The 14,833-nt window shown below is 49.0% G+C and overlaps 1 protein-coding gene across 1 annotated transcript; it reads left to right on the forward strand.

Annotated features, from left to right (window-relative positions):
• The first annotated feature begins 789 nt into the window (after positions 1-789).
• CLU (clusterin) lies at positions 790-12,527 on the forward strand. The gene is made up of 8 exons (XM_036423794.2): positions 790-915; positions 2,224-2,372; positions 5,011-5,181; positions 6,444-6,846; positions 7,907-8,011; positions 10,665-10,897; positions 11,871-12,046; positions 12,277-12,527. Exons 1-8 carry the CDS (start codon positions 822-824, stop codon positions 12,284-12,286), a joined length of 1,341 nt encoding a protein of 446 aa, XP_036279687.1. The 5' UTR covers positions 790-821; the 3' UTR covers positions 12,287-12,527.
• The last annotated feature ends 2,306 nt before the right edge of the window (positions 12,528-14,833 follow it).

The following is a 14,833-nucleotide window of genomic DNA, read 5'->3' on the forward strand; positions in this document are numbered from 1 at the left end:
AGGGACTGCTTCTGGGGAGGCCCCAGGGCCCCTTCGTCCCCATGTGACTGCACCCTTCCTTATCTACTTCCTGAAGACGGTTTTCTTTCCTTCCTGGCTTCACTCTTTGTATATACCCACCCTGGGGAATGACGGATTTGTTCTCCTGTGCTTACCCAAAGGGTTGGCCAGAGGCGCCTTCAGACGCTTGGAACTGGAACTGGTTTTAGGTGGCGCTGGGTACACACACACACACACACACACACACACACACACTGTGATTGGTTGGTGATGGCTGCTGGGGCAGGAGTAGTGATGCCCATGGGGGCGGTGGAGCTGTGGGAGCCCCCCCCCCCCCTTTGATGGAGGCACAGGAGAGAGCCCGGTGAGTGATCCAAAAGGGGTGTTTTCAGGATTTGTTTAATAGGAGCAGGTACCCTCCGACAGACCCCTTCCTGGGTGCAGCGAGTGCATGCGCTTGGCTCAGGCATATTGAGCTGCTCCACAGGAGGCAGGGAGGAAGGCTTGGCCCCAGCACTCCTGTTTCTTTTGTATCGGGCTGCTGTCTTGTGGTTCCTCCCTGTACCCACTGCCTCCGCTATCTTTTGAGAAATGCCAGTTGTCAGATCTGATATTTTCTCCCCACATCCCCGGGGGTAAAAAGGCAGCAGTGCCCGCCCAGAGGGGAGAGCTGGTGGCCAGGCCTCGGCGGGGCTCCTGGGAAGCCGCTGCGGGCGGGCGGCAGGCTGGGCCAGAACCCAGCAGGCTGGCTAGCCGTTGCCATGACAGTCTCCTGTGCTCCACACACACAGGCGTGCGGGGAGTCCAGAATCAGAGGCAAGATGAAGACTCTGATGCTGTTGGTGGGGCTGCTGATGACCTGGGAGCATGGGCAGGTGCTGGGCGCCCCGGCAGTCTCCGAGCAAGAGCTCCAGGGTGAGTAGATCAGAGGTATCTCCCCTCACCCCCACCCCCACCCCTGCCACCCCCTTGCACACTCTTTCCCTATCAGGGCCCCAAGGGTTCAAGGCCGCTTTATCCTGTGCATGAAGTCAGGTTTGCTGTGCGCTGCCCCTCTCTGAGCCTCTCCCTCCATCCCCCCCGCCCCGCCTGTATGGTCTGTATGGTCAGGCTCCGTGCGGTCAGGTTGGCTTCCAGGCACTCTCAGCTGTATCGCAGGCCTCTCTTGGCTGCCGGGTCTCATTCGCCAGTTCCCTTTCCAGTCCGTGAAGCCCGGTACCCACACCTCCTCCATGGAGGCCCGTAAAGCCTGGGTCCTTGGAGTCTTTGGGGAGCTCTCCTCTTTCAGTTTCCATCGCATTGAATACGTGTATCCCCACCTTCCCACCCAGGCCCCCGGGCTCCGCATTCCCTGTGCACAGGGAAGGAGGATTACGGGTTAAAATGAGGCCGTCCTTCGTCAGAGCCCCGAGGGTGGTCCCATTCTCCAGGCCTTTCCTAAAGCCCATCCTCCCTCCAGCCCACTCTCCTCCTGCTAGCCCAGCGGCCCCCTGGGTAGTAGTGACAAACCCCAACCTTGAGATCAGACCCGGGTCTGGGCCCAGCCCTGCTGCTCCCCTGCTGTGTGAGCCTGGGCAGGTGACTGGATCTCACTGCGCGTGCTGGGATGTCACAGGAAATGCACACAAGGGGTCTGGCTCAGCGCTTCCCCAGAGCTGGTGCTCTGGTGACATCGCCTCCATGCATTTGTCTCGTGGTGTCCTGTCTTGGTCACAGCCTCCGCGAGGAGCCGTGCTGTTAATTCATCTTTGTGTCTCCCTCCCTATGAGCTGGAGAAAAGAAGTTCAGATGTTTGGTGAAACCGAATTCCAGAAAAGCTTGTGTCCAAAACAATAACATTCCCCATTTCGATGTGTAAGCGCTTACTCGTCCAGGATTTTTTTCCCCCTTGGAAATTTTCTCCTGCGGCCGGACAGGCTCGGCGCCCGGTCTGTAGGGCGTTAGTGCCTCTGTCCTCCTCTGGGCTGTGCCTGCTCTGAGGGGGGGTGTTTCTGAACAGTTGGTGCCCTGGATTCTGGGACTCCCGGCCCACAGGGAGTCCTGGGATGGGAACCCATGTCAGGGAAAGCTGGGGCCCACAGGCTGCCTGCCAGGGGATTCCCAGCCTGGAAGCCCCTGGGCCCACTGCCTTTCTGACCATTCTGACTGGTTCCAGGGTTATACCAGCCCCCAGTGCCATCTCTTCCTCCGGCCTCATTCTACTTCCCCACCCTTCTCTTGCAGAAATGTCCACCGAGGGGAGTAAGTACGTCAATAAGGAAATTAAAAATGCCTTCAAGGAGGTGAAACATATCAAGTCTCTAATAGACCACACCAACGATGAGCGCAAATCGCTGCTCCTCAACTTGGAAGAGGCCAAGAAGAAGAAAGAGGTAAGGAAGAGCCCAGCGAGCGTGGCCCTGCTTGGGCGCCCCCTGCTGGAAGGGGGCAGGGAGGGGTCCTGGCTCCTCATGGGGCGTCCTGCTGGGTTGCCACGTTGGCCCTCTGTCTTTCCAGAGCTGTGTCACCTGACACCGGGACCCTGGTTAAGAAATAGGGAGGGTTTATTTGCTTTTGGAAGCTTCAAAGGGTGAGGTCTTGGAACTACTTTTGTTACCAGCCTGGCTCAGGGCCTGATACCCAGATTCACTTCAATAGATTTTTCCCAATTCTGACTATGGGCACGCTCCACGGTAGGCTTTGGATAGGGTCTTTCATGGGATAAAAGGGGGAGGCACCCTACTTTCAGAAAGTTTATCTAGTAGGGGCGATACCGTGGAGTTAAGGCAGGCACACACTTTGTTGCCTCAATGTCTTTCTAGCGTTTTGAACTACTTCATAAAAGAAACAGCTAAGTCCAACAGTGAACTCAGTAGCTCTAGGCTGCGCTCAGTGATTCAACAAAACTAAAACACTATAATTCAACGAACAATGTATTTAAAAAAATCAAGAGTCTTCTTAAGGGTATCCTAAAACCCTACTCCCATTGCCATCCTACCACTAATGAAGGAGACGCTAAGATGGGGGCACCTGCCACCTTCATGATCTATAATGCATAGTAAAAGCACTTTAGAGGCTCTGAAAAGTTCTGCAGTAGAGAATCCTATGTAGGAAAAACCTGTTTTGGGGAGGGGGAGTGAGAGACATATATGATAGTGTCAACGATTTTAAAAAAAAGAAGAAGAAAAACCTATGTAACTTTATTTAACCCAGTGTTTTCCCAATCAAATCGAACAGGAAGCCCATTTTTATTTTCTGGACAGTTTTTAGCCCAGTTTCATGGGAGCCACTTCAGCAAATGCTGGCCTGGGTGCAGCTCTCACTTTCTTTGAGGCTTTTAGTCCTTCGTGGGCCTCAGGGTTCATTCTCACCCTCTGTGAGAGTCCTCAAGTCGCTCATGTGGGAGGGGCACGTCTCACTCTAGAATTTTTGTGGTTAATGTTGGAGTTTGATATATTTTTTTAAAGTATATTTTATTGATTTTACACAGAGAGGAATTGAGAGGGATAGAGAGTTAGAAACATCAATGAGAAAGAAACATCGACCAGCTGCCTCTTGCACCCCCCCCCCCCCACTGGGGATGTGCCCGCAACCAAGGTACGTGCCCTTGACTGGAATCGAACCCGGGACCTTTCAGTCCGCAGGCCGATGCTCTATCCACTGAACCAAACCGGTTTCGGCTGGAGTTTGATATTTGACAGTCTAGATTTTATAATAAAGCTTTTCAAGTTTGGAAAAAGATCCCATTTACTTCTTAGTTGAAGAATATGTGAATCGGAAAGAAAGGAGGTGACCAGCTCAGCGGAAGGTGGCTTTCCCCAGCACAGAGCAGGGAACTCCTCCTGGTCAGACCTTCAGAGTGCCTTCACGCTCTACTTTATTTCTCTTTGAAGAGTAACACACTCCTTCATCAAGATTTTAATATAGAAAAGTAGAGGAGGAAAAGATTTTCCATAACCCTTGTACTTAAGGACAATTCACTGTTAACATTGAGTCTATTTCTTACTATTTCCCCCCTCTATGGTTTTTTGACATATCATAAATTTTTAACATGAAATGTGCTTACTATAATATTAAAACTTAATATAAATATCCCTTGTAATGCTGTACTTATCCACTCTTTGTATGTACCACAATTTACTTAACTTGTCCCCTAGTTTTACATCTGAATTCATTCTAGGTTGTTGGTTGTTTTGTTTTATTTGTTTTTTGCCATAAACCAGTCATTGGCAAATTCATTAGTCAATGGAGCCAAATTTCAACAGTACAACAATTGAAATTTCTTTTGAGAGCCAAATTTTTTAAACATAAACTTCTTCAAATGCCACTTCTTCAAAATAGACTCGCCCAGGCTATGGTATTTTGTGGAACAGCCACATTCAAAGGGCCAAAGAGCCGCATGTAGCTCGAGAGCCATAGTTTGCCGACCACTGCCATAAACACATATGGAAACTAAGATCTTTAGGCATACCGATTTGTCTTTTATTACATGAATTCCTTGGCATAGATTCTTATAAAACTATGAGGTCGGATGACAGGGGCACGTGAGAGAGTTTGGGTGATTGTGGTGACTTTGACTTTGAAAGCTGGTCTATTCCAGTTGCATGCCAGGGACCATGGTCCCAACAGAAACCAAGATCCAGGGAGCCTCCAGGAGCTTTGGATGATGACCTGTAGACACCAGAAGTTGAGCATAGGAAGTGAAGTAAAAGTGAGAGGCAAATCCTGGGGTAGAGACTCTAAGTGTGTGTCAGAGAAGGAGATGTCCACATGGGGTCTACTGGCCAGGGAAGACTAGGGAGCAATTGGGTTTTGAAGATGAAAGAATCTTTAAAGCGAGGTGGGCAGGGAGTTCCAGGGAGGCAAAAGCGGGAACAAATGAGCCAGAGCTGGGGTGGAAATGAGCACACCGTGTGGCCAGCCGTGGGACGTCTGCCTGGGTGGTGGAAGGCCCAGCTCCACTGTGCGTGTTGGGGCAGGGTGCAGCCTGTGAGTTCTGTGTGGCTGACCTGGCTTTGTGTCCTGCTGTAGGACGCCCTAACTGATACCAGAGACACTGAAATGAAGCTGAAGGCGTCCCAGGAAGTGTGCAATGATACCATGATGGCCCTCTGGGAGGAGTGCAAGCCCTGCCTGAAGCAGACCTGCATGAAGTTCTACGCGCGCGTCTGCAGGAGCAGCTCGGGGCTGGTTGGCCACCAGGTGAGATGGGGAAGGGCCGTGGAGGCAGCCTGGGCTCTGAGTGGGGGTTGAGGAGAATCTGGTGAAACATGCCTCTGTTATTCCACACCCGATCCCGACGTGGGGGAGTGCTCCCATGCCAGCGGGGTGTCCTATGGTTCAACTCAGTCCTGACACTACCTACCTGGAGGTAGCCTCAGAGCCCACAGGTGAAGGACTCGGTCCTACAAGACTGTCCCACACCCACTTCAGGGGCTAATCCCACGTCCAGGTTGTCCCCTGTGCTGCTGACTGTTGAGCTATAGAGTGGAGGTTTCAACAAGCCCCTCCTGAACTAACTTGCTAGAGTGGCTCATGGAACTCGGGAGAAACATTTTACTTCTTAGACTGCAGGTTTGTTATAAAAGGAATAGCCCAAATGGAAGAGATGCGTAGGGCAAAATATGGGAAAGGGGCAGGTAGCTCCCATGCACACTCAGGGGCACCACTCTCTCCAAATCTCTACGTGTTCAACAGCCCCACATGCTCTGGGGATCTTGTCCTTTGGGTTTTTATGGAGGTTCATTAACATAAGCAACGTTGGCCATTGGAGACGGATTCAGCCTCCAGCTCCGCTCCCCTCCCTAGAAATCAGAGTATGGGACTGAACGTTTCAAGCTTCTAATTGAGGTTCCCTTCCCCAGCCTCCCTCCTTCAGAGTGTTTTCTAAAAGTTGCCTCATGAAAATCATAAAAGATACCTTTACTATTCTCATCATAGGAAATTCAAAGGGTTTTAGGAGCTCTTGGTTAGAAATTTTGCTACTGTTAATGAATCGTAATGTAAATATCTATATTTTCTGATGACCCTGCTAGCTGTTCTCTTAGAGAACTGCTGCTGTAGAGCCTAAGACCATCGGAAAACACAGATATTTACATTAGGATTCATTAACAATAGCAAAATTACAATTAAGAAGTAGCAATGAAAATAATTTTATGGTTGGGGGTCACCACAACATGAGGAACTGTATTAAAGGGTCACGGCATTAGAAAGGTTGAGAACCACTGCTCTAGAGCCTCACGAATCTTCTTAAACTCTCCTCTGTTGGGATGGGTAGAATGGAAAGACACCGACCTGACAGTTCAGAAACCAGGGAGCCAGTCTCAGGGGGCCCTTCAGCCACATGCTGTGTCACTCTGTTGGAGACCAACATAGAGTGAGGAGCTGGGCCTGGCCCGTCTCAACCAGAGGGAGGTGGGACCCTAGCGAGCGTCTCCTCACTGTTCCCCATTCTGCCTGCACAGCTGGAGGAGTTCCTGAACCAGAGCTCTCCCTTCTACTTATGGATGAACGGCGACCGCATCGACTCCCTGCTGGAGAATGACCGGCAACAGACCCACGTGCTGGACTCCATGGAGGACAGATTCCAAAAGGTGTCCAGCATTATGGACGAGCTTTTCCACAACAGATTCTTCAACCGGGAACTCCTGGATCCCTTCCCCTTTTCATACTTTGGCTCACCCCAAAGGAGGCCTTTCCCCAAGACCCGCTTTGCCCGAAACATAATGCCTTTCCCCATGTTTGGAGTTCCAAACATCCATGACATGTTCCAGCCCTTCTTTGACATGATACACCAGGCTCAGCAGGCGATGGATGGCCAATTCCAGGGCTCTCTCTTCGAGTTTCCGATGATGGAATTCCCGGAAGGTGAGAAAGATGTCTCCTTCCTCCTAAGAAGGGATGGGAACAGCAACTTGTTGAAAAACCATTCGATGCTAAGAACTTGGCATGTGTCGTCTTGACTTCTCCCCGCAGCACTCCTGTAAAGGTGATATTCACCCTCTTTAAGGAGGAGAAAACAGTGACAGGGAGATAAAGGATCGTACCCAAAGTGTTTCAGCTGATGCAATGGGACCTGGTCAAATCTAGCTCTGCAGGACTTGGAGGGTACCAAGCCCCTTCCAGCAACTGTTGGGGTCAGATTGACTCCTGCCTCTAGAGAAGCAGCCCCCTTTCGCTTGGGAACTCGGTGGTTTTCTGTGGATGCCATGTATATATTGGCGACAAGTTATATCATCTTAAGGAAGCTGTTCATGACAATAACCTTAGGGTCTGGTAGAGAATGGGCACATAATTAATATCCTTTGAATGAATGAAGTCTAATATGGACACAAAAAGCCCATACTTTCAGAAATGATTTCCTTCATTGAACCAATCAATATTGATTGGCCAACACCATCTCCTAAATGCTGTAGTTTGACTGGCACCAGGTTTGGCACCAAATTGATTTGGAAAAAGAAGAGGATAATGAATTAAACCAGCATCTACTGCATATCCAGAGTGGAGAGAGTCCTGTGTTATAAGGAGGCTGTAAAGAGGATCCCATTCCAACCTTCAAAGGGCTTGCTGACTCACCAGGGGGAGAGAAATGAGTCAGTTAAATGCAGAGCAAAATAGGTTATGATGCCAAAGAGAAGTACAAATAGGGGAGTATTGAGGCAGGAGAGGGCTCATCGAGGGAAATGGTGGCAGGGGAGGTCATACCCAGCTGGGGAAACCCTAAAAACTACCTCCTTGTCCTTCTGCAGGGATTCCTGATCAGGGGCCTGTATCTGCAGGCCAGTTCCAACCTGCTCTGCCTGCAGAACCAGCTCAAAGGGCCAAACAGTGGTGTGGGAAGGGGTCAGGGACACTGGGGCAGCCCATCACTGCATTTGCTCTATATGGGCTTTCAGCATGATATCCCTCTTCCCCTGTGTGTCTGCAGAAAACAATGATAACCGCACCATATGCAAGGAGATACGTCACAACTCTACGGGGTGCCTGAAGATGAAGGACCAGTGTGCCAAGTGCCAGGAGATCTTGTCAGTGGGTAAGTCTGGGAGCCTTGCCCCTGGCACCTCCGTGGAGCTGCCTTCATTGGTCAAATGATGGAGGTTCAAGTCTCAGCTCTGCTGCTTTCTGGCTGTGGCACCAGGGGAAGTTGTTTGCCTTCTTCCACCTGAGCCCCTATCTGTAGACAAGAGTTAGGGTGCAGAGTTGCCCCTGAAATCAGGAATTGGATAACATACTATTAATAAAGTGCCCACCAAGTCATCCAGCATATGGCCAGCAGGAAGTCGTGGGAGGGGCTGTTAATGTTCTTTTTGGAAAAGCCACATCTTTGAGTTTCACATCATTCTTTCCCCAACGGCTAAGCATAGTAGGCACCCTCGTTTTTTCCTGCAGCCAGTAACATTTTAAATAGTATGTTTTCTGTTTAGCAAACATCTACCATGTGCCAGGTACTGTTCTAAACACTTCGCAAACAGTTACTAATTTCCTCAAAATGACCCTTAGTTGGATACAATAAATGTCCCTATCTTACAGAGGTAGAAACTCAGTCAAAGAGAGGTTAAGTAACTCCCCAAGATTACAGGACACCCCATGTGGGGGATCTAGGTGTGTGGATGTGCTCTTAACCAGCTCTTTAGGGTCTGTCTTAAGCACCCCTGAGTCAATGATGGTGGCCCCTCAGCCACCCCTGGCTCAATGACGGTGGTCCCATGGCCTCTGCTGGGTTGATCTCTGAGGGAAAGGAAATTGTCCCCCTGGGCTGTATCAGGTCTGGACATTGGCTAGTTCCTTCCTGCTTTGAGATAACAGCTCTAAAAGCATCTAGAAACTTTCTGGCCCGCAGTAGTCTATGCTCAGCATGAGTTAATGGTTTCCCTTGTAAATAAAGGATCAATGTTGTGTCCTTGCTCTTACTTAATATGTGTGTTTGCCAGGGCAGGCCTTCAGAGTCTGGCTAAAGAGTCTGGCCCTATCCCTATACTTTTAGAAGCCACTGCAAAATAAATACAAGTGTCATAGGGGACTGATGGATGAATACCCAGCCACGCCACTTGGGCTGTTCCCATACAATATCATAGTTAGAATATCATAAATGACATAGTACCTCACCATCAGAAAGTTAGTCATGGTAAGGCCAGAAGGAAAGACACATGGTTGCCTAGGCTCCGATCGGTCACTGATCACAGCTTACCTACACAGCCACCTTCTTGTCTACACCGATGGCCTCTTATTTAAGGTTCTTGCAAATATACAAGCAGGCATTGCCCAGGAACTCCGGACCGGGATTTCTCTATTTCTTCACCGGTAACGTTTTAGTCCAGATCATTCTTTGTCCTTGGGGGCTGTCTTCTGCCCTGTAGGATGTTTAGCAGCATCCCTGGCCTCTTACCACTAGATGTCAGTAGCTCCCCCACTCCTATCAGTCCCCACCCTCTCTAGACTGAGTCGCTGTTCTCAATGACTTTTCTGATTTTTAAATTATTTCCTGGTACCAGAGTTAAGGTTATTCATTATCTATCTTTTCCAACCTGGCTTCTTGTTAGTGACTCTGTTTCTTGCCCCACCTAACATTTATTTTATTATAATACAGATGAGTATATTATAATACAGATGAGTATTTATTATAATACAGATGAGTCATTGAATAGAAAGGACTACATATAATCATTTAATAGAAATGATCACCAATCTTTAGCATGAAAAGATCTCCTTTCCCCTGACTTGTGTGGGTTTGATGTGCTCTCCTTGGAATATATATATTTTTTAATGTAGGGAGAGAAAAAAGAGAATAGTTTTTAGAGATGGTGGGTACTTGCCAACACTTATCAATCTGGGACCCTGCAGTGGGCCCTAACTCAGGCCCCAGAAAGAGTGAACTCTATCTTCCCTGCTCCACCCGTGAACTTGGTGACCAGCCACAGGGGTGGGTAGGAAGTCAGGACCCCAGCCACCAGCTGCTGTTCTGCTAAATGAAGTTTTAGAGCAGAATTTCCAACTCTGCTGCCACGGCCAGAAGACAAGCTTGGAGAATTTTCCAGACCACAGACTCCGAATAGGAAGAGTCTAAGTTTAGGAGTTAAAGCCCTGGGTTTGATTCTGGTCCCACAGATTGTTTATTCTATAACTTCAGGCAAGCGTGGGTCTCAGTTTCATTCTTGGTAAAATAATAATAATAATAATAATAATTAATTAAAAAAATAATTTATTATTGGTAGTTCTTAGGATACACCTGATTATTACAGATAATGGACATCCAAAGCACTTATGTGGTATCTGGGTGCCACATACATAGTAACTCCACATGACAGCCCCCCCCCCTCCAGAAATGACTCATGGGGGGCCTAGGGCAGCAGAGTGACCTTAGATCTGAGCACACGAAGCTCTGAGTTCCATGCTTTGCCGAGGGTGGCCAGCTCCGCTCGTGTCCCCCCTCTTCTCCCCGTCTCCAGAGATGTCACTGAGCACACTGTTGAGGCCCACTGACAGTTTTCCAGAAGGAGCCGTTCTCAAGGAGAGAACCCACCTGCTGGGTGGCATGCTGGGGCGAGCTCTTTCTGTCGTCACGGGCTGATGACAGATGGTTTGGGGACCAGCAACCGGCTCTGCTTTGGTTTGGGTCCTGGCTCCATGAACTGATTTCCAGCATGTGTCTTCCCCGTTTGACTTCTGTGTTTTCCGTGTCGGGGTAGACTGCTCCGGCAGCAACCCCACGCAGAACCTGCTGCGCGAGGAGCTGAACAGCTCCCTGGAGCTGGCGGAGAAGCTAAGCAGGCAGTACGAGGAGCTGCTGCGGTCCTACCAGCAGAAGATGCTCAACACTTCCGCTCTGATCAAGCAGCTCAATGAGCAGTTCAGCTGGGTGTCCCAGCTGGCCAACCTCACGCAGAGTGAGGACCAGGACTACGCCCTCCACGTCACCACGGTGAGTCTCTCCCACGGCTGTGGTCCAGAGAGGATGATGTGGCCCTCCCTGGGGGTGAAACAGGATGAAGATTGACGCTTTCCATGAAGTGTTTGTCCTGTGATCGGAAACATACGGCCTTTATGTGCATTGTTGCCTGCAAGCCTCATCACCCAGAGGTGCAATGTCACAACCCCATTTTATGGATGAGGAGAGTGAGAGAGGTTCGAGAGCATGGTCAAGGCCAGATGACTGACAGGTGCCTCGCCTGGCTGATGGAGCCTGTCTGCTTGGCTGGGACCCTATGCTCTTCCCATGAAGCTGCCCCTCCTGCCCGGTGCTGTGTGGGCTGGGGGCTCGCAAATTGGGGCAGCCTCCCGTGTCCATGATGAAAAGATCCCCTCCAGCTCTGGGAACCTTCCTGTTTTCTTTTTTTAAACATATTTTTATTGATTTCAGAGAGGAAGGGAGAAGGAGAGAGAGAGAGAGAGAGAGAGAGAGAGAGAGAGAGAGAGAGAGAGAGAGAGAGAGAAACATCAATGATGAGAATCATTGATTGGCTTCCTTCTGCACGCCCCCTACTGGGGATCAAGCCCACAACCTGGGCATGTGCCCTTGACTAGAATCAAACCTGAGACCCTTCCGTCTGCAGGCCAATGCTCTATCCACCGAGCCAAACCGGCTAGGGCTCTATTTTCTTTCCCTGATTAATTTTCTACCTCAGCCAGGCCAGTGGCTGCCCAAAGGAAACACGGTGGCTCGGTGGCTCGGAAATCATCTTTCCCTCCCTGGGGCTCCTCGGGCTGGTCCTTTTCGGTGACATTATACCTACCAAGTGCCTCTGAGTAGCGGCATTTCTTTCCAGTGAGCGGTTCACGTCCAGATTAGTCAAAGGCAAAGGCGTCACGGGTCCAGATGTAGGCCTGACTTTTGTTACAAAACGCGTGGAAGTTGGCCGGTGTCTCAGCCCTTGTCCCACCCTCCCTCCGCCCAGGTGGCTTCCCACAGCTCCGACCCCAGCGTCCCCTCCGGCTTCAGGAAGGTGATCCTGACGCTCTTCAATTCTGACCCCATCACCGTGAACATCCCAGAAGAAGTCTCCGTGCACAACCCTAAGTTCATGGAGACCGTGGCCAAGAAAGCCCTGCTGGAGTATCGCCAGAACGCCCAGTGAGTGTGCGGGTCTTCGCTTCGGTCCTTCCGGGCCCCCCAGGTCCCTGGGAGCCAAAGAAAGGGCCGAGTACCCAGTCTGGGAATGACTGCCAGGGTCTGACACGAGGCCAAGACACCACCGGGACCCCGGTTTTCCTTTGGAGGGTGCTCTTTCTGGTTTGATAAGAATTTGAGTGTTGGCGACTATTCAGCCCTCACTTCCTTCCGCTCCCCATTTCTTTTTTCAGGGAGAAATGAAGTGTGAAGATTGCTTTTCCAGGTATGGGGGCATCTGAATCCTGTTGCCCCTGAGATGAGCCACAGACCCCCTAGAGGAGAGCTCTGCACGTCACCAAGTGACCAGACCCAGCCTTGGGCCCTCCCGACCTCTCCCAGCCTCTCCTCCCTCAGACCCCGCACTCTAATGCCTGCTCTTGCTGATGGGGGAGGGACTTCCCCGCATGCCACTAACTCAATAAAGCTGCCTGTATGCTCTGGAGTGTCTTTTTCTTTTGTTGTTTTTTATTTTTTTTCCCTACCCTCCCACCTTCATTTTGTAATAGGAAATAAAAAAAGAGGAAGAAGTAGAAAGAAAAATCAGTGGCTAAAATAGGATGGAGGTATCGGCATTGAGAATAAAAGGAGTGTGATGATAAAGTTGACCCAATGGAAGGATTTCTTTTACTGTTTTTTTAATATATATATTTTATTGATTTCAGAGAGAAAGGGAGAGGGGAAGAGACAGAAACATCAGAAACAGAAACATGGCATGTGACCAGGGATGGAATTAAGACCCCCCTGGTTCATAGGTGGATGCCCAATCATTGAGCCACACGGCCCTGGCGGATTTCTTTCTTTTAGGAAGAGAGGTGTGTTCCGACAGCCAACTAAAAGAAATTTCTGAATGTGAACCTTTTTCATCCCATTATAAAACTGTTGATGTATCCTGATTGGGGTGAGGGGAACCTCCCGAAGGAATACATTGAAAATTCGTACGAAGAATGGGTAATAATAACACATACCTAGTATTTTAACACATGACTGACATTTTTCTTATGGAAACTGGAGTCCCCAAAAGACAGAATGAGGCGGTTTTATATTAGTTCTAAGATCTTGGAATCCCTGTGGTACCTTCTTGACTGAGGCATTGTTTGTCCACTGTCCATCCATCCAACGTTTTTATCTTCCCCTCGACCACAGGGATTTCTCCTCTTGGGGTTTCTCCTGAGGAATTCACCGCTCAGTGTGAAATACAGCTGAGTTGCAGTACCCTGTGCAGCCAGCAGATGGTCCTGACCAACCACAGAGCCTATCTCAACATAAGCCCTTCCATTCATGAATACAGCTAGTTATATGCATGATCTTCAACTTCCTAACCTCCACATCATTCAAGGGTCAGCAGTACTCTCTAAGGTAGAATTCTTTTTGTCAGATATAGACTTCGAGTGGAAAAACATCTGGTTGCATCTCAGCTTTGTAGCAAAGGCCACATGTAAGTTCATAGCCATAATTTTAGGTCACCATCCTCTATCTCTCTGAAGTTACAAGCACCTCTGTCACACACAAACAACAAACTCTAAACCTTAGCTTCTATCCAAAGAAGCTAGTATTTTAGTATTTCTATCAAGGAAATACAGAGTAAAGTTAGTATGATTTACTTAAACATATGTATTTAAGGAAGAAGTAGTAAAACGTAGCCTATTCTTTCTTGGTTGATAAGAATTTGAGTGATGGTGAATACGGAAGCCTCACCACCCCACACACCTCCCAGTTGTTTGTTTGTTTGTTTTTCAAGGAGAAATGAAATGTGGATGTTGCTTTTCCAAGTATGGGGGTGTCTGAATCCAGTTACCCCTGAGATGACCACAGACCCTTTAGAGGAGAGCTTTAACCGTGATAATGCACTTAATTTTCACTCCTTTTCAGGTTTAAGTGATTTGAAACTAAGCTTTGAACAAAGAAAATGTATCCTAAAGTGCCACTAGACTTTTTTTAATTTTTTATGTGGGTACATAAAAGACAAAGTTTAGGGCACAAAACCAGCAACACTTGATGAGTTGAAGGCACACAAATACTGAATGAAATGATTCTTGATGTTGCAAATCTGTTGTTATCAGCAGAGTCTGGACCAGAACAGTCAACAGTTTGAAAACAGGCATTGACCACAGAAGTTATTTATTTCTATAGATTCTTCTAAATTTTGAAAATGAACTGTATGTTAATAAACACTAACTGTAATCATTCAAAGTGTGTATAGAGTTTTGGGGACATCATACATATATATCTATATCTATATCTATATCTATATCTATATCTATACACACACACACACACACACACACACACACACATATATATGTAATAGGTTCAGAAGCATTTTTTAAAATGACTGTGATTGTAAATTATATATCACACTAGAGGCCTGGTGCATGAAAATTCATGCACTGGAAGGGGGGTCCCTTAGCCTAGCCTGCCCCCTCTCACAGTCCAGGAGCCCTCAAGGGCGGGAGGCAACCCAGTGATCAGGGGAAGGTGACACCCCATCACACCTCTGCTGCTGCCACTGCCCTCAGTGCAAGCCTTGGCCAGCCCTGGTTACCTGAGCCTCGGGCAGCCCTGGGTAGCTGGGTAGCTGCCATCCAAGGCTTGCCTGTGCCTTGGGCCAGCACTGGGTGGCTGGGCCCTGGAGGCTGGCCTGACCTTGCCCTGCACCTACTGCCTGGGGCCGAAGGGACTGAGTGCCACCATCTTTGAGGGCGTGACAGTCAATTAGCATATTCCCTCCTTATTGGCTGTGGGTGCTGC

This window comes from Pipistrellus kuhlii, unplaced genomic scaffold, assembly GCF_014108245.1.
Source record: "Pipistrellus kuhlii isolate mPipKuh1 unplaced genomic scaffold, mPipKuh1.p scaffold_m20_p_8, whole genome shotgun sequence".
NCBI classification, from domain to species: Eukaryota; Metazoa; Chordata; class Mammalia; order Chiroptera; family Vespertilionidae; genus Pipistrellus; species Pipistrellus kuhlii.